The sequence below is a fragment of the Rhipicephalus microplus genome, chromosome 6, assembly GCF_043290135.1.
Source record: "Rhipicephalus microplus isolate Deutch F79 chromosome 6, USDA_Rmic, whole genome shotgun sequence".
NCBI lineage: Eukaryota > Metazoa > Arthropoda > Arachnida > Ixodida > Ixodidae > Rhipicephalus > Rhipicephalus microplus.
Window position 1 is genome coordinate 191,050,426 of NC_134705.1, and position 23,305 is coordinate 191,073,730.

The following is a 23,305-nucleotide window of genomic DNA, read 5'->3' on the forward strand; positions in this document are numbered from 1 at the left end:
TGGTTGAGTGTTGCATTTACAAAGGTATACTGCTTTCGCATTGGTATGGCAGACACTCCTACATGCGACTACTGCGGAGCTGAAGAGACCATCGAACACGTCCTGCGCAGCTGCGCTTGCTACGACACACAGCGATGCCAGCTCCGGATGGTTTTGAATCAACTTCACCCCGGACAATTTTGTGTGCAGAAGATACTAGGACCTTGGGCATCTGCCTCAGTTGCGCAGAAAGCGACTAAAGCACTGCTACTTTACTTAAAGTCAACAAACTTGAGCGACCGCCTGTAGACTGTGTGTGCTCCCCGAGTGTGCTCGTGATTGTGTGTACCTTCTCATCTCTCTGCAACCTCTTTTCTCCCCTTCATTCTTTCCCCAGTGCAGGGTAGCAAACCGGATATGCGTCTGGTTGACCTCCCTGCATTTCCTTGCATCTTTATCTCTCTCTCTTTCTCTCCCACATATCAATTATTCTTGTAAACCAGTTCGCACCCATAACGGCGTTTTGTATGCCTATAACTATTACTCCACAATAAAAGTGTTTTGACAGACCATATCTCCCGAAACACGTTTCTTGTGGAGTGTTAGTTATAGACATGCAAATTGCCAGAGCACTTTTATCATGGAGTGTGGCAGATAAACACCCTTATGGGTGTATTGGTCTGTCAAAACACCCTTATAATGGAGACTGTTAACACCCTTCATGATAGACCAAACATGATAGACCTTCCTTCCTTCCTTCCTTCCTCCCTCCCCCCCTCCCTTCCTTCCTTCATTCCTTCCTTCCTTCTTTCCTTCCTTCCTTCCTTCCTTCCTTCCTTCCTTCCTCCCTCCCTTCCTTCCTTTCCTCCTTCCCTCCTTCCTTCCTTCCTTCCTAGCACAACCGACCATGTTCATTACATTTCGTATGGTTGCCAATTCTCCTAGCCCGATGTGTTGCTATCGCATTCATCGCTTCGGCCTTGTGCCGAAAGTGTGACTTTTTTATTTCACGAAATGTATTCGTGCCATTTCACGATAGAACGCATCCCCATCGGCATCAGCACGGTCTTTTCTAGCTGTGGTGACCGCGCGCTGCACGAGACGAAAGAGAACTACCGGTCAGCCGCCATTGCAGAGCGCTTCCGACGCCAGCGAGAGAAGGATGCATCATTTACTCCAGCGGCTTCGGCACGGCTGGCATTCGTCTCGCGACCGGGGGGTTCAAGATGGAGGTAGCGGACCGAACCAGGTCTCGTCGACAGACCCCAACAAGCCCACAGCTAGCGGCCATGGCAACACGGTCCAACCGGCGCAACTCCAGACTCTGGAGTCCACGATCGTGGGCCTTGCCGTGGACCTGTACCGGCGGCTGGTGGTTCACGTTGCTGACGACCACGCCCACGATGACGTGTCCTGCGGCGGTCAGAGTAACTATTCCAGGGAGAACGTGATCTTCTCGCCGGTTACCGTGGCCGCCGCGCTGTCCATGACGTTGGCCGGTGCCCGCAGCAAAACAGCCGAGGTACGTTTCCCGCCAGAGTAGGTCTGGACCGAGTGCGGTCTTTTTGCTCTCTTTAACCTCATTAGGGAGTTTTAAAGCTGGGTACCCAAGCGGCTTGCGTACGCAGGATGTTGGGGCGGCGGTATTGCGCATGCGCGAAACCCCAAACAGATGCGTCGCAAGATCGCTGGGGCGATGGGGCCATGCGTTCGCGCGGTCCACCTCCGCAACAACTCACGGTATCCGCACTGCAGATATTCTAGCCGTCCAGTTAAAATAAGCCAAAGTGCGAGCACTTATAGCGATTACACGGTTTCAGCCAGATTTCCAAAGCTAGAATGGCCTGGAATATAGAAACTAAAAGGCATATGCCAGCCCCCGACCAGCTAAATAGGTGGCGCCATCTAGCACGGCCATAGTGAAACAGACAACCACACTTTTGTTATTGCAGAAACATTGTGCATTGTACATCTGGTGCAAATACTGCGCAGCGACAATATTACAAAGAAGTAACCTTTTTATTCATTTTCACCTCAAAAACATTACGCGTAAGCTAACATGTTCATGACTGCGGTTGCACGAAGTGTCACAAGATTTCGACACTGTCGTTACAGTAACCTGGTATTTTTCACTTTTTGTCGTATACCAGATTACTGTACACAATAAAAAAGTGTACTTATCACTATGTATGTTTAATTCAACATTTTAATTATAAAAAGACTCAAATAATTCTTACGCGACAAGACGCTATGGCTCTGCGAGCGCGTGTGAACTTCGTTCGGCTTGCGTTTGCGCACTCCCAAGCCCGCAACACCACAAGAGAATGCGTACCCAGCACTAAAACTCCCTATTGCACCCGTTGGTGCGAGGCCTGCTGCTTCACTATCGTTAAATACGAGAAATAACGCGAACCGCTGCACGATGTGTACGCTGTTGCGACCGGGGCTTGCGGCCCCGAAGATCTGGAATAAAAATGTCAAGAAAGGAGGAGGTTGAACTTCGTAGTGAGGGTTTATTTACATTATTTACAAGGCACGGGCTCTCTGGCCCGAAGCTCTACATTGAAAAAAGCTGTCTATTGAGCAAGCTCCGTGAACCGTATACCAAGCAGCCCACGAGGGCTGATTAATACAGTTTCATCTCCCCAGATCCCTAGATCGGGGAACAGGCCCATACGGCACTGTCCAATAACATGTTCCGCAGCACACACGAGTGTCATTATGCCGGCACCACCCCCAACAAACACACATGCACAAACCAAACACGTGTATGTTCCCGGCGATGCTGTCTCCTCCGTCGAATCTTGCTTGAGCGGGGCGAAACGAGTCTGTCATCTCGCCGCTCGGGCCAAGCACCCATGCTTTGTCGAAAGGTAGTCGCGGTCTATAGGTGCCTCCGAGGGGCCATGCCTGGACATCTGGTGCTGATTTGAGCAGCGGTCGCTCAATAGTCGGAGACGCACAACGACGATAGTTATAGCGCGAGAACAAAACGAAGACACAGAGACAAAAAGGACACGAAGGACACAATAAGGACACGTCATGCCATACCAACTAGCCCAAGATGCCACACTTCTACGGAGACGCACGGCGTGGTGGTCCGACGTCCGTAATCGTCGGAAGCTCGGCATTGGGGCTTTTACCGGGGCACGAAGACGCCACGTGTCGCATCTTGGCGCGGACCCTAAGGACAGCGGTGCTCCGTGGGGTATGACGATAGTTATAGCGCGAGAACAAAACGACGACACAGGGACAAGAAGGACACGAAGGATACGAGCGCTCGTGTCCTTCGTGTCCTTCTTGTCTCTTTGTCATCATTTTGCTCTCGCGCTATAACTATCGTCATGCCATACCAACTAGGCCAACCTGCCACACTCCGTAGAGTACTTTCAGCCACGCAGCACCCAGCACATAGAAACAGCAGGGTGTCTTGGCGCTGCTTTTAATCTCCACAAAACGAGGCGGCTTCCTTTCTTCTATTCTGGTGGCCGCGGCAAAAAGAATGGCCTGCCAAACGCACAACACGGATACGTGCTGCCGTTTTCACCCCGTTGCGTGGTGCTTTGCACTGTATCTCGTTATTTTTATGGACCAGCCGGCCCAAAGTAGCACTCCGTCGCTTTACACTCGGTAAATGCTTGTGGTCGATATTGACCCGCGGGAACGTGCAGATCGCATGCTTCGATACGCCGCTGCCGTTCAGATTGTTGTCGCCTAGGCGACAACTCTTCTTGTCTTCGAAGGGAAAGCTACGGGAGCGGAGCTTCTGCATGCACATGTAGCCCTACGCAGAGTGAGTTCCATTCGGCGCGCGTCTCGTAACGCCGTAGAAAGTGAAGAAGACGCACCATCAGCGCTTCATGTAGACGCAGACGCCGCTTGGCGTTCGAGGTACACGCGAAAAGGTGGGACTTCCTCGCGCCTTCTTCAAAAACACTGTCAGGCTAAATACAATTTTCTTCTTGGTGTGACCTGCGTCCTGTCTGAAATGGGTGCGCGCACAAAATAAAGAAGGAACTTCTATATTTCACGCTGGAAACGGTCGCTATTGTGAAACCACATTCACTGGTTGTAAGATGCGCGTGATTTGTAACCTTCGTTTCCATGCCAAGAAACGATGTAGCCAAATTAATAGTCACGTCGACATCTCTGCCTTTATTGCAACGTCCTGAACTTGCATAAACTAGTTCTCTCTCTCACACAAAAAAGTAATAGTAGCTACCTTCCTTATATGAAATCATACGTTACTACCCTGTTAGTAGAAAGCTTTAGAATAACACGAGGCTTGCGGGCGTAGCGCTAGCGTTCGTCACTTAACAAGAGCCCGCAAGATGTTAACATACGACGCGTGCGCAACGCAATTGCGAAGCTGTGCGTGGCGTTGTTCTAAAACCAAAGCCTCCTCTAGAAAGATGCCTAAGGTATGACTCGCGCTCCCAGCGGAGTTGGCCTGCCTTCAGTTTTAAACAAGCTCCGTGTGGTGGCGCTTGCGACCGACACTATCATCACGGCGACGGACGGTACCAGCCATAGCCTCCTATAGAGGAGGCTATGTACCAGCTAAGCGTTTTCCATCTGCGGCCCATAGGGGCGCGTCAGTCGAGAATTGTTCGAGACCTGCAACTGTGCACCACTGTTTCGGAGGCTATGCAAAGTGTTGCGTTGTTGCACCGTCCGCCACAAGTGACGCTTGCGACCAAGAACATTTTCAAAATGAAGGAGGGAAAGGGTGTGGCAGCTCTTTTTCTTCTCATGCGGCAGGCATCTTCCTAGAGGAGGCGTTGCTAAAACCCTCTATAGTCATGGACTTTTCTTGGCAGTGCATCACAGACTAAGACTACAGAGCCAAATCGCACGTATTCTACCGCCAATGTAGTCCTACAATTGTCTTTATTTTCGACGTGAGTTGTGAAAAAAACTGCCTTCATTTTTTTGCATGTAGCCCTTTGACACAGGGCGCTGCTCTTGCCAATAAGCTATTCAAATTTTAATTTATTCACTGCCACTTCACGCGTTTGAACGCGTGAGAAAGCCGCACCTTTTACGAGTGTATATTCCTCAAAGCCAAGCGGCATCTGCGTCGATATGATACGCTGGTCACACACAGTCGTAACTTTCCACAGCGGTATACAAAACGCATGACATGGCGGACTACTTCGCGTAGTAGTACATGTGCAGAAGCTCTGCCCTTTTAACTTTCATTTCATCGCCAAGAAAAGCGTTCCGTCAGCATAGTAACTCCAGCTACTCGCTAACAACGGCAAGCACAGTCGCGGCGCAGGAGTGTAAAAGGGCGACCAGTCATTTGTGATACGGTAATTTGATCTTTTGTCGAAGTGACTTATCTTTTCGCATCGCCTCATTTCGTCATTTTGTTGATGCCTGCATACGAGTGCATGACCTTCGCTGTTACCTTCAGCTAAAGAAGTGTCGCGCTACTGGGCACGTGTATCCACATTTCAACAGAATGGTCCACGCCCCAACATAATTGGTGGAAACTACTTGAGGGGAATGAGTATTGCGCAGTGTTATGGGTAGCGAGAAAGACGTATAGAAAAATTGGCCTTGTATCTCCGTGCTTCGACGCAAAGGACGTCAAAAGACTATAGTCTTCTGTCTGGAGGTGCTGCGTGAGATATGGTGCCATATTGCAGTAATGTGGAGAAACGAAAGTCTTTTTTTATAACGCAGAGCCACTGGTAGGTGGCAGCACCGGGTCGTTTTAATTAAAGCCCCTGAATTTTTTCTTTAGGGAAGCGTATACACCTTTTCACAGGAAGGAAAAAAACACTGCCATGATGGGCAGTGCGCGGGAGTACAAAGGCTAAGGGCGCAGCGTTTCCAGTGCATTTTCGAGGGGACGCGCCAATTCGCACACCCCAAGGAGGGCTATGGCAGCGCCCAGGGAGGCGTTTATGAAAAGGTGAATAGGTAACACCTGTTTTGTCGTTCATAGCGTCGCATAAGTGAGGTGCAATAAACAATTTGGTCTGTGTAAAATACGTATTCATGAACTTTCTAAATAAAAAGAGCCCCTGCCTGCCAGTTATGTATTGACGTTACACCTCAAGTATATGTAATATTTGTTTTTTGATTAACAATGTTCACATGTAAGAACGAAGCCACCAGATCGAGATAGGTGGGCGTTGAGCAAGGAGTTAAAATGAATCAATCACCAGACAGACCAACAAAAAAATTGCCCGCAGCTTCCGTCGGGGGAACACTGAGGAGGATGCGGACCATATAATTGGTTAACGGGGTGTTAAAGTGCAACTTACTTGGGTCGATGGCTAAATTGGTTAACGTGGTTGTGAAATGGGGTGTTAAATTGCGACTTACTTGGGTCGATGGCTAAATTGGTTAACGTGGTTGTAGGAGGGGGTGTTAAATGAGTGAACACGTACACACGTATGCGAAAGGGCGGCGCTGGTCGAAGGGACGTCGATCATTGTGTTTGTGGATTCGTTGGAATTCATTTCACCGTGACCTTGGACGTCGACGCGCCGTACAAACCAACCGACGAGCGGCAACTGAGCGAGCGAGCGCCGACCTTGAGTATATAACAGCACGACGGCGCATGCACTGTCAGCTGTTGAATGTTCTCGAAGCGCGACGCCACATGCGCGTCCACTGGAGAATCAGGAGAATTGTAGATGTCGAACGCGGTGTGTAGAGGAGGAAGGGTGCACAGATGGTGGAGGAGTGAAGCGCGCGCGGTGTGTAGAGGAGGAAGGAATGCACAGATGGTGGAAGAGTGGGCGACGGCGCATGCGCGCGCGTCAGCTGTCGAATGTTCGAGAAGCGGTGCGGACGGCGCACTACAAGGCGCGAGTATAAGATGCTCCGCATCTAAAAATGGACAGTTGAAAAGTTTTCCCTTGACTGCGCTAGGCACGCGTGCTCGCCAAGCTTCGCTTGTCCTCATTTTTTGATACGCTAAGTAATTTTTAGAGTGCGCCTTACAGAACAAACTTCTCGTTCTGGTAGGAATTTCAAAAATATGACACACATACAAAAAAAAAAAAACTCGAGGGTAAGGTTGGGTAAGACTAGGCTATAGGAGTGCAGAATATTTTTTTGCCTATTCTGCACTCCTTAACTCGCATTTCCGATGGAGGCGGAAATGTTGTAGGCCCGTGTGCTCAGATTTGGATGCAAGTTAAAAAACCCCAGGTGGTCCAAATTTCCGGAGCCCTCCACTACGGCGTCTCATAATCATATGGTGGTTTGGGGACGTTAAACCTCACATATCGATCAATGCACTCTTTAACTCCGTCCTGCGTGCCGGATGCAGGAGATCGCTTCCGCTCTGCGCACCCCAGACGACGGCCACATTCACGGCATATTCGCCACGGAGCTGGCGCGCATCACGACGCCGGCGGCGGGGATCACCTTCAAGACGACGTGCCGCCTGTACAAGGACCAGCGCTGCCCGATCCACGACAGTTACGCGAAATTCCTGCGTGAGAAGTACGGCGAGGGCATCGTGCACGAAGTCAACTTTTCCGGCGGTTACTTCGAGCTGCTCGACGAGATCAACGAGTGGGTCGTCAAAGAGACCACGGGCAAGATACGTGGTCTGCTCACGTCGGACTGCTTCGGCCCAAAGACGCAGCTGGAAATGGTAACCGTGGCCTACTTCGACGGTGCCTGGCAGGCGCCGTTTCAGGTATACTTCCGAAGGCAGGGCGCGGATCGCTTATATCATATATGCGTTCGTAGGTTTCTCTAATGGCCAGGAGGGTGCAAAGATCAATTTCAATGTCCCCGCGCTCATTGGTCGAGGCCAAAGCCACATTAGATGCTTCACATTGGATGAAGAAATTTAAATGAAGGGATGATGGGCTTCTCTAAATAACCTGCCTTTGGTACCTGCCCTTAAGGGCCCCTAAACTACCTGTATGCTCTCCGTATCCTTGCTCTATCGAGAACAGCAGACCTGTATGATTAGAGGACGTCGCGAGGAACAGGTGATCTGTGGGCGAACAAGGGCCTGTCTGCTGCTATAGCAGATCCGAGCACTTGCGTTTTCCCCTCTAACGCTGGGAAAGAGCATTTGGAGACGTGGATGAACGTACAGACTAGCCGAATAACGCCGTCTAGCGAAGGAAAGAGCGAAACGAGGAGGAAACGTGCGCACAGCCGCCAGCGTTGTGTAGGCCCGTCAACAACTGTAACCTACCGCTGAGGATGGGGCCCTTGCCACCCCTGCCCTTGCTTCTGGACTGCCGCTTCTGTTGATGACGACCGTTCCACTGCTCAATTAATCTTTCCTCTTCTTTCAACTTTTTTCCCTTTTCCCTTCCCCGCAGGCACTGCGCCGTGCTCCCGACCGGGTTGCAGAAATTAGGTGCCTTTTCTCATCTTCTAACCACTACCACCAACTGCAATGTCTTAGCTAAATTTTGACCTCTGGGTGGTTTAGGGGCACTTTGAATACGTAATGTAAACGCTTCTTCGAATGCCCCACCAGGGGCGTTCAACTGCCATCATCGTCAAAGACTAGCGTGGCCATAGACCTGTTTTTGAACCAATAGGCACTTGTAGTTTACCGTTAGCGTGATAGCGGAGGTTAAGGGAATGACGTTACCGTGCAGCAAACGCTCTTTTTCTTATGTGATTCTTAAAACAGAGAAAAGAAGATACAAGTGGCCCCGTAAGTGAGCAGCGTCCACATCACTGTGCGTCACCTCAACAGTAGCTCACGAGGGACGGGGGTAAGGAGGGATTAAAAGGATAGGATTAAAAGGATAGGATTAAAAGGTATATAGATATAGAGGGGAAGGAGAGAGCGTGGCGCAGGGGCAGCGACATTCGGAAGTAAGGAGAAGACAGGAAAGATGGACACGGTTGCAGGAGTCCAAGGATGGGGCACCACTCAGTGAGAGCTCTTGTCCGCGTCAGGAGATGGCGTAGGGCGAGCCAGTCGGCCAGAGCTGTGCGGTCGTCGGAGATCGCAGGGCGCAACCGGTCGGCACGAAATCGAGAGAGCGTGTGCAAACGTTCGTTGTGGACAGCGTCATATAGTTTAGCCACAGAACACCCATATGCTACCATAGTGTGATAGCGGAGGTAAAGAAAATGGCGCTACCGTGCAACAAAGGTTCGTTGCCGCCAGCATCTTATAGTTCAGCGGGATAACGTTCACGTGATTTACGTCCCCAAGCTGGGACGGTGGCGTTACCTATCGGATGGTTAATAAGTTAAAGAACAGTGAAAAGGAAAAGAAAACGAGAATGTTTGCCAATGCTATTGCGTGAAGCATTGTTACAAGTTTATTTTAGTAATAATAAAAGTAAACAAATATGAACCACGCACCACACGTGAAAACATTTATGTTGCCGGTTTGTTCACGTCGGTCTTCTAGCTAGGCCTAGATGCGTTCGAAATGGGAAGCTATCTCAAAAACTACGCCATCTTATCTGTAATATTCGGTCGTCGAAGCTACCTGAAGGCAAGCGAAGCCACTTTTAACTCGCTTACTGCAAAAAAGGTGAATCTAGCTACAACTACGCCAAAATCACTACGAAGCTGGCGCCCGAGGGCGCCGCCATGTTTTCCTACGTACACCTACATTACCACGGTAACGTTAAATCTGAATGCTGCACGTACAGTAAGCGGTATACGTGCGACGTCCGTATCTGCGCACGTGAACTTCGATCCCGCTATCCCGGTAAGCCCGGTATACTATAACTGTCTAATGACTGGACACGTCCCGCCAACTGAAGGTACGGCGCTGCCTATGTGCCACTCAGGTTCTCAGAGGGCGAGGCTTGTAGCCTTGTTCTCCGTCGTACGCTATCCTATGGCTTAGCTCGCTGTATGCATTCAAAGATTCCCTTTAGATATCTCGCTTCTATCCGTGTCAGCCAAAGGGATCTCCACCCACCTCTACTAAACAGCGCAACCAGCTTCGGGATCTTTTCCGTTCTTCTTGACGCTATAGTATTTTTCATTATACAATCAATCAATCACTCCACGAATGGTACTTTGAATGTTGTCTGAAATTGCGCCATACTTTCAAGTGGGCCAACGACTGCAGTGTGAGCCAATCGGATAGCACAACACCGTATAGCTAATCGGACGGGACAAATGGCCCCCTTCGAAAGTATAGCATCCCTAAGCTCTTACTGTAGATAATACGAGTGTTGATCAGATTTGTCGCACCGTGCAGGAGTTACTGTATCGTTATTTTGCAGGTTGTGATAGACGTTCTGCAAATGATTCCAGTTTTAAGGGAACGGTGCTATACTACAGCCAAATTGTATCAACGTGTATACACACCACGTACATGGGAACTCGTAAAAAGTAAAATTGCAGTTGATCGCTCATATATAACCCATGAAATGAAGATTTTTCAGCTTAATGATAAGACAGCCCGATTTAAATGCCGTTAAACTGAATACTTATTGCCATAGATATCCTTCCGAGGAGCAGCAGGTCAACTGTGTGCTTTCTTCTGGCACCCCCGCCAATTGTCAGGGACTTAAAATTTAGGCACAGCGTTGACGCCGAGCTATGGTTACTTCAGTAAGTCTATACAAACTGTATTACGTGCAGCCAACATTTACGGGACCCGACGATTTTCACGTGGATGGTCACACGGTCACTCGCGTGGACATGATGAACCAGATGCACTCGTTCGGCATATCCCACTGCGACCAGCTCCAAGCCACGGCGCTCGAGATGTCCCACATGGGCGGCAAGACGAGCATGATCCTCATCCTGCCCGACCAGATGAACGGCCTGTCGCGTCTTGAGGAGAACCTGACCGCGCAGCGGCTGTCGGACCTCTTGCACGGCCTGCGCGAGAGGCCCAACGTGATGGTCAAGATGCCCAAGTTCTCGGTCGTGACCTGTCGAGGACTGCGGCTCGCCCTCCAGGATCTGGGAGTGCGCGAGCTGTTCACACCGAAGGCCGACCTGTCTGGTATATTCAAGGCCGCAAGTCCAGCCCTGGCCGACATCATCCACGGGGCCTTCCTAGAGGTGAACGAGGAAGGTGCCGAGATTCCCCCGCCTTCCACGGACGAGGCCGTGCTCGGATGTGGCCCTGGAGTCGGGGACATCACGCACTTCGTCGTGAACCACCCGTTCATGTTTGTCGTCAGGCCCCGGCAGTCGAACGTTTTTTATCTGATGGGATCAGTGAGAAGGCCATGAGCAACCTTGCTGTGACCCTCTTCGTCCAGATCATGGACTAGTTCGGCATTCCGGAGTAGCGAGCTGGGAGGCCGTCGAGGGAGAACGCAAGCCGTCGGCGGTGGTCCTTCCCCATGAGTCGGTAATTCTTGCGACGGTGATTTTCTTACGATGCGTAATCAATTGAACATATGCCTGTAAATAAAAAGACACTTTATTGCGACATGAGGGCTTTTATCGGAGAGCTTTACTTCCAAGTAGATAAAGCTCAACGCTACTGAACGGGGCACAGATGAAGTATTCCGACTTGGTCTGTGGTACCCTTCTTTTTGATGGTTGCTCCTTTTGCGTACGGAGATTTTCTTACGCTGTGTAATAAATTGAACATATGCCTGTAAATAAAAAGACAGTTTATTGCGACATGAGGGATTTTATTGGAGAGCTTTACTTCAAGTAGATAAAGCTGAACGTTACTGAACGAGGCACAAATGAGGTATGACGACTTAGTTTGTGGTACCCTTCTTTTTGATAGTTGTGTATTTTGCGTTTTGTGAAAAGAACGTGCCGAATAGCTTAGTAATGATGGGGGCTCCGAGCGTATTGCGACTGGCCGGCGCTCAGAAGCAACAAACAGAGTTGTCAAAATGAGTTCCTCCCGCAATGTACCTTTCGAAAAGCACACAAGCATTTCGACAAATGCGTGCCCATTACCTCTACTTGAGGCACTGTGTACTTGCAGTAGTTACCCTCAGAGAGATGTTGCTAAGCCTCCAGCTTACGTTGTCACCGCTCTGCATTTTCCGTACTGTACCGGATTTCTACCTTCAACGCCGCAGTGGTTGACAAACGAAGATTATGAAAATGAAACATGGTGTGACAGTGCACACGACCATCTTGAACGGCACCCGTAAAAGCTAAGACGGAGGTTTGAAAGGAACCCTCAGTTGTGCGTTATTACGCACCTGGCACTGTAATAATAATCTTTTGGTGGCAAACAATTCGCACTCTTGCCAATCTCCATTCGAAACTGGAAACCTTGTGGCGTGACCGGCTGAATCCCCCTCCTTGCCCGATGTCTCGTCCTTCACGAAGGGATAAGGTCGTGAAAGGCATCTAGTATTTAATAACAGCTTCTTGCTGGGCGAGTTCATACATGTATGTGGTAACGTTGAGCATACAATCAAACCAACATGGGAAGTAAAGAAGCGTGAACGGAAAGAGCCCCAACTATCAACTTGATAGTTTTCGCTCTTTCCGTTTACGCTTCTTTACATCTCGTGTTCGTCCGATTGTATGCGCAGCGTTACATACCACAGAAAGGCCTCTTGATCATGTAGGATTTAGTTCAGGCGATACTGGTCGTTCCGGCTCTTACCGGAACTCTACCAAGACGTGAGAGGGCAGTGCAGAAAAAGGGAACAAGCGGATTCCGCAAGATATATGAAGACATTGCTTGTCAGTAGTCCAAAACAATTTCGTAATGTTGCGAAAGCAAATTCATCCTCGTAAGCATGAGAGTACTCGAATACAGGCTGAAAATATGCTATTTTGGGTTATACTTATATTCAATATCTAAAAGGTGCATGCGCTTAGGTGCGCACACAAACCGCTAGTCACGGATGACACACAGAACTCACGAAAATGACCACATCCGACTTGCTCTTCAACACGAGCAGCATGAGCAGGATGGTCGACGACGAAGTCCGTCTTCTGAGTCGTCGTCGTTGTCGGAGGCGAAGATGTCATCGCCATCGCGGGCGTGGATACCGCAGGGTCTGTGCCGTCTTCATCGACCCGCAGGTACACCTTGTGGACCATATTCGACCCAACGGGACTGCCCGATTTAAACATGCCCGAGAGGTTGCACTTGGCTGAGAACAGATCGCTCACGCCCATGGCTGTCAGCGTGTCCTTGAGATACAGACACTGTTGGAGCAAGAGTTTCGGCATGGTCACTTCGACGTCGGACGTTTCCTTTAGGTCTGCCCAGGATATTGGACAGCTTGCCGTGGGACAAGTGATGCTCCAAGTGAGACAGACCGTCAATCTCGTAGGGCAGCACTACGACCATGGAGCTCCGACCGCCCCTGTAGGGCATCTCGATGGCCCTGACGCCGAGATCGTCGTTCCGAGGGATGGCGAACGCCTGCTTCTGACACATCATGTCCACCTGGATAATGACACGGGGCTAGCGTAAATGATTCATTTGTTTGGTGAGGCCATAGTCGCATATCCGTTACACGTACACACATGAACGACATATCAAAAGGCCCACAAACGCATCAATATGTGTATTTTGTATTCCGGCGAGGTGGTAGGAACGCTGCTGATATACTTATTCGAGCTCGGAAGACGAGGCGGTACCATAGTGCAGACAATAGACAAAACATTGCTACAAAAAGTGAGCTCAATAATGGTCTGGACGTGTGTCGTGTCCCCGATGTGGTACATAGTAAGCATTCGTATAAAAAAACCGTATGCATACTTGGTGAGTTTGTTATTGTTTTCATATATCTGTCGTATGTGTATGTGTGAAGAAGTACACTTGAAGGCCTCAATAGCGAAAGGCCTCAAGAACGAAATTGTCGCGGGAGGGATGAACTCTTACGTCCACGACGACGTCCATAGTGTATTATGCATTTTCCCCAACTCTATTGCGACGAAATTTTAAAAAGCACTCCCGCAAGAATGAACGTTTCAGGTAGCAATGTGCATTTTTTAGCGCATGTGCTACCTGGCAATAAAGAAGTTCGAAAATTGCAGTACCACTCATTCGACAAGTCGCGCACATAAATTTCCGCCAACACGCATCTGTGCAACCATTCTTGTCATGGGCGTCGGTTGGAGGGGTGCGAAAGAGATGCTTGTCCCCTCACGTCAGATCAGCACTTATCCCCCAACCAAGCTACATCAATGCATTCTGACCGCCCTCGCCCAACAGCGATGTCAACAAAGGATTGCACCCCCTGATGACTGATGACCGTTCTCAGTCGGTTGCCATATGCAGCTGAATCATGTGACGGATTTCAGCATGAGTATTGATGGAGCGCAGACAGTGTTGAACTGCACTAATTTTTGCGTGGTGGCACCTGGGATCATGTAGGCTACCTATAGTGAACAAGACCTGGTCATGCATGCAGAGTTTAGCGACGAAAATACCCTCCAAAGTGTGTGCATAAAGTATGAGATTAACGACGAGAGTGAAGAAAGCAACAAAACGCAAAAAAGACAGCAAGTAATCTTGCGAGAAATTCTTGCTTTTAACATCATTGGCATTTTTCGCGCCATCCACGACGATGAGAAAAATGCGAATTTAGTTTTTTTTTCTATTTTTGCGACTACTAAATTCTCACGATAACGAACAAACATCGCTTCCCCGGCAGGTTCGTTATTTAGGCGTTTGATTTCATAACCATTTCGAAAGAAATAGACATATGCATAACAACAACAATAATAATCAATAATGAATGTTCATTTCCCAAAACCACAATGTCAGAAACGCCCTAGGGGAGGGCTTTGAAATATGCTGAAGTGGGCGTCACTACCCCGGATGACGCCTACTTCTCTTCACGCTGCTGAGAAGAGTGAGAAGGCCGAGCGAGAACTATTACAGGACTTATTCGCGAAAACCTTGCGGTAGCATGTTCACATCGTAAAAGTGCCCAGTTTTCGCTTCGTAGCTAGCACCCATTGGACCACGGGGTTGTTTACTCACCTTTGAATAAGACGCTCTGGCGAGCTAGTATGGTCATCTATAGCTTTTAACCGTTATTAAACTGTGGGAAAATACCAAGATACAAGAGGCGTACAATCGCTCGTGGCGTTCTATATGATTCTTACTTTTGTGTCCTTGTTTTTTTCGCACAGTTTTATCATTGAAACACAGGCCATTCAGCATGCACCTAGATACAAGCACACTGACTCCTAGAATTTTGCATACACCGAAATGTGGCCACCACTGCCAGAAATCTATCCCGCCACCTTCGCACCTGGACCTTGGTCCTGGAGTTGACGTTGAAGTCCCGACGCGACGTGAAGCAGGCCGGAAACGGCGACTCCCAGAGTCCCCTGAAGTAGACGGCGTTGACCAGGAGCACTCCCGTGGAAGGGCCGACGCTACCGGGAGCCAAGAGGTCCGCTATCTTTGACTCGGTCACGGTCTTCACCCAGTCGTTGATCTCGCCGCGAACGGTGTCGCTGTGCTTCTCGAAGTCTACCGACACGATGGTCGACACGTATGTCGATTTGAGGAAGGTCACGTAACTGAGGAAGGTCCATAACTGAGCGTGTGAAGGCGAGCAGAAAAGAGAAGCTAATACACCTCTAACATCGACCTGGAGACCACGACGTCTCTCTTGTTTCCACGCTCGCATTCCACCATTTAACATGCACACCTGCCAACTATAGCTCAGCTCTTATTCGGACCCCACTCCGTTTCGTGGGCTGCCAATACGAATCATCCACCTTGGAGTACGTGGCCCGCCATCAGTACTTGTGGACTTTTTTAGGTATCAACTGGAAGGTTCTTTCGCATAACAGGCAGGCAACAGTGTGATATAAAGAAAAGAAAATGAAGAAAAACAAGTTATAGAGTTCATTATACGGTAGGTGAATCCGCACACTCTTGACGGAGCCAATGAAGGCGAGAAAAACACAGCACTTGATCGCTACACTTGCAGCTGAATTTATTCTAAAACGAAACACTTCATATATGTCCGCTCAAACACCTCCGAGTGGCACGCAAATTAATTATCAAAACAACCTTATCAAAGAACGAATTTTCGCACTTTCAAGTAGTGTGACTATCGAGGCATGTGTAAAAAAATGGACCAACAATCAATCCGAAAAACCAACAATCCGAAAAATAATAAAAAAACTTCTGCGCACATTTATGCGATAAACAACAAGGCATGTGCAGCTTATACACTTAAAAACAATACTCGGCCGAAGGTAACCACAAGGTGCTCAAGCAGAAATTTACGAACACTTTAGACGGAATTTGCAAACGTGTACGAGAGCGTTAAAAAAATACTACAACTTCAATTGAATTCATTTTTACAGAGTTGATGTTCAGATGCAATGGGGACTCGCTAGAATGTGAAGAAAGTAGCTCTGAGCATTTTCAGGTGCAAATCGGTGACCTGATGGACGCTAGAACATGTCCTACGTTGGGCGGGGGGGGGGGGGGTCATTTCAAGTTCCACAGTGAACATTTTTCATTTGTGTACTATACTACTCGTCGGTGTGTAATTCGGCGTATACGTTTCTATGAGACCTTAGTGACAGCTTAGAATAGGCTGAGCTGCTTCCTTCCTCTCTCTCTTACGCAAACGAATTGACCCGCCACGGTGGTCTAGTGGCAGGGTACTCGGCTGCTGATTCGCACGTCGCGGGTTCGAATCCCGGCTGCGGCGGCTGCATTTCCGATGGAGGCGGAAATGTTGTAGGCCCGTGTGCTCAGATTTGGGTGCACGTTAAAGAACCCCAGGTGGTAGAAATTTCCGGAGCCCTCCACTACGGCGTCTCTCATAATCATATGGTGGTTTTGGGACGTTAAACCCCACATAACAATCAATCGAATCGAACGAATGTAACACTTTACCACAAAATTATTAAAGTTTACAATGGCAGCGCGGTGAGCTCCTGTGAAGCGCATCTTCGCAGTTGCGTGGGCGAGTGGGCTTCTTTATCTTCGAGGTTCTCAACTCGATGCTACTACTACAACACAACAGTTATTTTTCGACTTAGATACAATATAACTAAAGCAGGTTGCCACTTAAATACTTGGTGACAACTTTTCTTGGCAGTATATACTCTGGAAATTACAGAACCGAAACCCTTGCTTGGGTGCGTACAAAGAAAGGGTTGCTATATTTGTTTCCCAAATCTCAGAATTACCTAGCTCAAATAAATAAAGCCTTCTTCAATATGATAGTAAAACAAGCACGGGCAGGCATCTAAAGACAAAAATGTATTGTACTCTTGACTTTTTTTCTTTCTTGGACAATACCACATTTTCCGCACGCTTGTTCTTGTAGTGAACGTTACTTCTCCAACGTCGACTAAGTGTTGGTTCCAGCGCGTGTTATGACTAAGTCGCCGCTCTTAATATTCCGCAAATGACAAACTTGAGGCCACGACAATAGTGAAACAGCGTACGTGCTGGTAAGATGAAGTCAAAGAAAATATTGTTATTAATTGCTGGGGTAGATGTTGTGTCTTCGCGGTTTCTGTGTGTGTGTGCGCGCGCACTTGTTGATGCCTCAGCTGGCCGCCTGCACCACATCGGACTTTTGCTACTACCACGTGCGCATCGTTATCTGACTAACACTACGCTGCCTATAAATACGTTATACACTTTTGAATAAACGTTCTTTTCATTCTGCTGACTACGTTGACACATTGCTGGTCCGGCGCTGCTATGCGCACACCATGGCTATGCTACAGTGGCGACGAGGATGTTCACCACCCATGCAGTGAAAGACGACCCTGAACCTGACACTACGAAAAATCGAGCAACCAAGGCGATCATGGCTCACCACCAGCTTCCGGACTTCGAAGAGAGCAAAGATAAGTGGACGCCATACCTTATCAAAGTCGAAGCATACTTTGAAGGGAATGCCATTGAAGACTCGACTAAGAAAAGAGCATTGCTGGTTGCTGCCTTAAGCACGCACACGATACAAGTGCTGGCAGGGAAGGTGGCTCCACGCAAGCCGAATGCGCTGACTTATGAAGAAGTCGTGGCAGTGTTGAGTGAGCACTACGACCCCAAGCGACACGAAATCACAGAAAGTTACAAGTTTTTCAGTCGATGTCAAGCGGAGGGTGAGCCTATAATGAATTCCTGGTCGACATTTACCGAATAGCTGATAATTGCAATTTTGGCAGTGCATTAAATCGCATGCTACGAGATCGCATTGTGTGTGGTGTCCGGTCAAGTGCACTACAGAAGCAGCTACTTTCGAAGCGGGAATTAACATTAGAAGACGCTGAAGCGATGGTCCTTTCAGCTGAAGCTGCAGATAGTGGCGTGAAAAACATAAACGGATCTGGATTGACACCAGTGTTAAAAGTACAAGCGTATCAGCAGAAAACACCGCAAGACGAGAGACGGAGGGCTACACGTCAAGAATGCTCAAGGTGCGGTAGTGCAAAGCACAATGAGAGCGGTTGCACCTGGTCTAACGCTCGCTGTTATCGCTGTGGAGGACGCGGTCACCTTGCGAGGAAATGCCGAAGCCGCGGTCCTCACGAGCAAGGAACAGCAAGCAGGGCACAAACCAACATTCTCACGGGGACTGAAGGTTCGACAGACGACGAACACGAAGCAGCGCACATCTGGACCTTGGCTTCGGAACGGAAGAGTTGTCTGGTGCCACCAATTCGCCGAACGTTCTCTTGGTGCGGTGTGCAGCTTACCATGGAAGTTGATACTGGGTCGCCCGTTTGTGTTATCCTACGTCAACTGTACGAGAAGCACCGCGACCAATGGCCGAAACTGAGACCATTCAGTGTGAAATTATCCTGCTACACAGGACGACTGCCAGTGCTTGGGGAGCTTGCGCTCAGTGTTTCTCATAAGGGAGTGACGGTGGAGTGTGTGCTGACCGTGTTAGACTGTGCGGGACCAAGCCTCTGTGGTGGAGATTTAATTCAGCTGCTGAACGCCGCTGGTGCTCCGGTGGTTCGCGTTGCAGGAGACTCTGAGCCCACAGAACAAACGGGGAAGTCCAGTGTGAATAGCATATTCAACGACTTCAACGACGTGTTTTCCGAGGAACTGGGGCTCATCACAGGCCCTCCGGTCAGTCTGCACCTAAAAGAAGGCGCCGTACCTAAGTTCTGTAAGTCCAGACCCATTCCATATGCGCTACGCGACCGCGTGTCACTTGAACTTGATCGGTTAGTGTCCTTAGGCGTGTTATCACCGGTGACACACTCGGAATGGGCGTCACCTATAGTCGTAGTTCTTAAGAAAGACGGCGCAGTGAGAATCTGCGGTGATTTCAAGGCCACAGTGAATCCCGCATGCGCCACTGAACAATATCTCTTGCCTATCATTGAAGATATGTTTGCGCAACTACACGATGGGGATTGTTTCAGCACACTGGATTTACGGGACGCATACAATCAAGTGGCACTGGATGAGTCGGCAAAGAAAATTTGCGTCATTAACACACCAAGAGGGCTTTTTTGCTACAACCGACTGCCTTTCGGAATAGCCTCTGCACCCGCGATATTCCAAAGAAAAATGGATGAGGTTCTAGCTGGTCTGGTGGGTGCACAAGCTTACCTTGACGATGTGCTCATTTCTGAAAAATCAAGCGACAGTGGTGAAAGGCTGAAAAACGTTTTGAGCGGTTTCGAGAGAGAGGCGTAAAGTTGAGACACGATAAGTGCAAGCTGCGCAGCCCAGCAGTTACCTATCTCGGGCATCGCATCGATCGCGATGGGCTTCATCCGACAGAGAAAAACCTCGATGCTATCATGCAGGCGCAGAGCCCCCGTAATGTCAGCGAACTGCGGTCTTTTTGGGGAATGATCACGTTCTACGCGAGGTTTCTGCCTAACATGTCGACCACACTTTTTCCTTTGTATCAGCTGCTGGAAAAGAATGCGCGCTGGCACTGGGAACAGCCTCAAGAGCTTGCGTTTAAGGTGGCTAAGCAAAACCTCAAAGCAGCCAAGGTTCTCGTCCATTTCGACCCTTCGAAGGAACTAAAACTTGAGTGCGACGCGTCGCCATACGGAGTGGGCGCGGTCTTGTTTCACACGATAGGAAACGTCCACAGGCCGATCGGCTTTCGCTCGCGTACGTTAACACAGGCGGAGCGCAACTATTCACAGCTCGAGCGAGAGGCACTGGCACTGGTATTTGGCGTAACTAAATTCCGCGACTACCTTCTAGGTCGGGAATTCACCTTTGTGACTGACCACCAACCGTTGCTGGGCCTGTTGAGGTCAGACAGGCAGACGCCCACAATGGCCGCTGCCCGGATCCAACGTTGGGCGCTTCAGCTGGGGGCCTACCGGTACCAGCTGCAGTACGCCCCAGGACGACAGATGCTGAATGCTGATGCCTTAAGCCGCCTGCCGCTGCAAACTACGGAAACTGACGAAGACTGTGAGCCACCCGAATGTGTACTCTCGCTAAACCAGCTGAACAACGGTGTCGTGGCAACGCGTGAGCTGAAGGCTTTCACCGCTTCGGATCCTGTCCTGGCAAAAGTCAAACGGTACATATTACATGGGTGGCCCAGACACGCCAACGGGCTGGCAAGGGACATACTGCCATTTTTTGACCGTAAGCTAGAGCTATCCGTTGCACATGACCTTGTTTATTGGGGCCAATAGGGTCATAATACCAGCCGAAGCAAGAGTGCAAGTGCTGCAGCTTTTACATGAGACTCACCAGGGTTCGCCGGCAATGAAATCTGTCACGCGCTCTTTGTTTTGGTGGCCAGGCCTAGACAGAAATATTGAAGAGGTGTCTACTCAGTGCCAGAACTGTGTTCAAAATTTGCCGATGCCAACCGCGGCGCCCGTTGTCAAGTGGCCGGAAACCGGCGAAAGGTGGTCCCGCATTCACATTGACTACGCGGGGCCGATCGGCGGAAAAATGATACTCGTCATAGTTGACGCCCACACGAAATGGCTCGAAGCCGTACCTCTGTCACATGCTTCAACAGAAACCACCATTAACTGCTTACGTGCCATTTTCAGCAGGTTTGGGGGTACCACGCACAATCGTGTCCGACAACGGGACTCAGTTTTCCAGCCATGATTTTGAGGAATTCGTAGCAAACAACAACATAGTGCACCTCCGATGTGCGCCCTACCACCCCCAGTCTAATGGTGCAGCGGAAAGGGCAGTGCGTACTATAAAAGATGGCCTTCGAAAAATGAGGAGAGGAAAGCTAGAGGAGAATCTGATACGCTTGCTGTTTAACTATCGGAGGACGCCACAAAAGTGCGGTAAATCCCCAGCAGAGTTGCTCTTGCGTTACCAAATACGCTCACGGCTGGACACATGTTTTCCTCCAGCCCTTACAGGATCAAAAGAAGACCAAGAGGACTGGCTGCCGCTACCAGGAAGTGACGTATACGCCCGCAATTATGGTGCGGGGAGCAAATGGACGCCTGGCAATGTGAAGGCGACGTCTGGAGCGAGAAGGGTGACCGTGAACACTCCGGACGGGGTCGTCCAGCGGCATGTTGATCAACTTCGCCCGCGACAGGACTCGCCACCAGTAACAACTGCCACAAGTCCCAGCGAGTCAGACCAAGCAACGGAACCATCGCCTCCGGAAGCGGTAAGCTCGAATGCAGGCATGTCTTCTCGGCTCATCCCTAATGATGCTGGTTCTGCACAACGTGCATCACCGAAGATCACGGCCGTCCCGATGAGTACCGGTGTCGCCCAACAAGCCCTCAGGCGTTCAACAAGAGAACGCAAGACAGTACAGCCCCGCCGCGGTGGTCCAGTGGCTAAGGTACTCGGCTGCTGACCCGCAGGTCGCGGGTTCAAATCCCGGCTGCGGCGGCTGCATTTCCGATGGAGGCGGAAATGTCGTAGGCCCGTGTGCTCAGATTTGGGTGCACGTTAAAGAACCCCAGGTGGTCGAAATTTCCGGAGCCCTCCACTACGGCGTCTCTCATAATCATATGGTGGTTTTGGGACGTTAAACCCCACAAATCAAATCAATCAACGCAAGACAGTACAACGCTTTCAATTCTAAGGGGGAAGGAATGTTGTGTCTTCGCGGTTTCTGTGTGTGTGTGCGCGCGCACCTGTTGACGCCTCAGCTGGCCGCCTGCACCCCATCGGACTTTTGCTACTACCACGTGCGCATCGTTATCTGACTAACACTACGCTGCCTATAAATACGTTATACACTTTTGAATAAATGTTCTTTTCATTCTGCTGACTACGTTGACACATTGCTGGTCCGGCGCTGCTATGCGCACACCATGGCTATGCTACAGTAGAGATCTCCGGAAATTGTGACCACCTGGGAATCCTGAACGTGAACCTTAAATTAGGTACACGGGCCTCGATCGTTTTTCGCTTCCATCGAAAATGAGGCCGTGAAGAGTGTAGTCGAGCATCACGACCGGCATCATGGTGCACTGCGAACCAGTTTACATCTTTAAGACTGCTTCGGTCTGTCGTGGTCTATGATAGACCATGGTAGACCAATCTGTCATGTCATGTTTGGCCTATCATGGAGGGTGTTAACAGTCTCCGTCATAAGGGTTTTTTTGACAGACCAATACACCTATAAGGATGTTTTATGGGTGTATTGACACAACCGGCATCATGGTGCACTGTGAACCAGTTTACATCTTTAAGACTGCTTCGGTCTGTCGTGGTCTATGATAGACCATGGCAGACCAATCTGTCGTGTCATGTTTGGTCTATCATGGAGGGTGTTCACAGTCTCCTTCATAAGGGTGTTTTGACAGACCAATACACCTATAAGGGTGTTTTATCTTTCACACTCCATGATAAAAGTGTTTTGGCAATTTGCATGTCTATAACTAACACTCCACAAGAAAAGTGTTTCGGCTGATTTGGTCTGTCGAAACATTTTTATTGTGGAGTGTTAGTTATAGGCATACAAAACGCCGTTAAGGGTGCGAACTGGTTTACAAGGATAATTGATATGTGGGAGGATATGTAAGGTGATATATGGGGTGATAGACAAAAACACCCTTAAGGGTGTTTGGATTTGTCACTTTATCGTGAAGCGTTAGTTATAGACAAGCAAAACACCCCTTAAGGGTGCGAACTGGTTTACAATGATTGATTGATTGATTGATTGATTGATATGTGGGGTTTAACGTCCGAAAACCACCATATGATGATGAGAGACGCCATGTTGAAGGGCTCCAGAAATTTCGACCACCTGGGGTTCCTTATCGTGCTCCCAAATTTGAGCACACGGGCCTACAGCATTTTAACCTCCATCTAAAATGGAGCCACCACAGCCGGGGTTCGATCCCGTGACCTGCGAGTCAGCAGCCGAGTAATTTCGCCACTAGACTACCGCGGCGGTTAAAAACTGGTTTAGATTGCGGGTGCTGAAAGAAAAGGCTACATGCGCTGCAAAGTTTGTAGACTTACATGCATATGGTCAAGTCGTGGTACTTGGGTCTCCTAAACCCTCCGCCCAGACAC

The 23,305-nt window shown here is 49.4% G+C and overlaps 2 protein-coding genes and 1 pseudogene across 2 annotated transcripts in view; 2 read left to right on the top strand and 1 right to left on the bottom strand.

The window, feature by feature from the left end:
* LOC119185463 (uncharacterized) overlaps nucleotides 1-23,305 on the top strand; it is a 61,821-nt gene that overhangs the window by 1,931 nt on the left and 36,585 nt on the right. The gene's annotated exons all lie outside the window — the stretch shown is intronic.
* Nucleotides 932-11,344, top strand: LOC119185461 (iris). Its single transcript, XM_075867333.1, has 3 exons — nucleotides 932-1,501; nucleotides 7,274-7,648; nucleotides 10,540-11,344. Exons 1-3 carry the CDS (start codon nucleotides 1,142-1,144, stop codon nucleotides 11,140-11,142), a joined length of 1,338 nt encoding a protein of 445 aa, XP_075723448.1. The 5' UTR covers nucleotides 932-1,141; the 3' UTR covers nucleotides 11,143-11,344.
* On the bottom strand, nucleotides 12,735-17,594 carry LOC119185460 (iris-like; annotated as a pseudogene).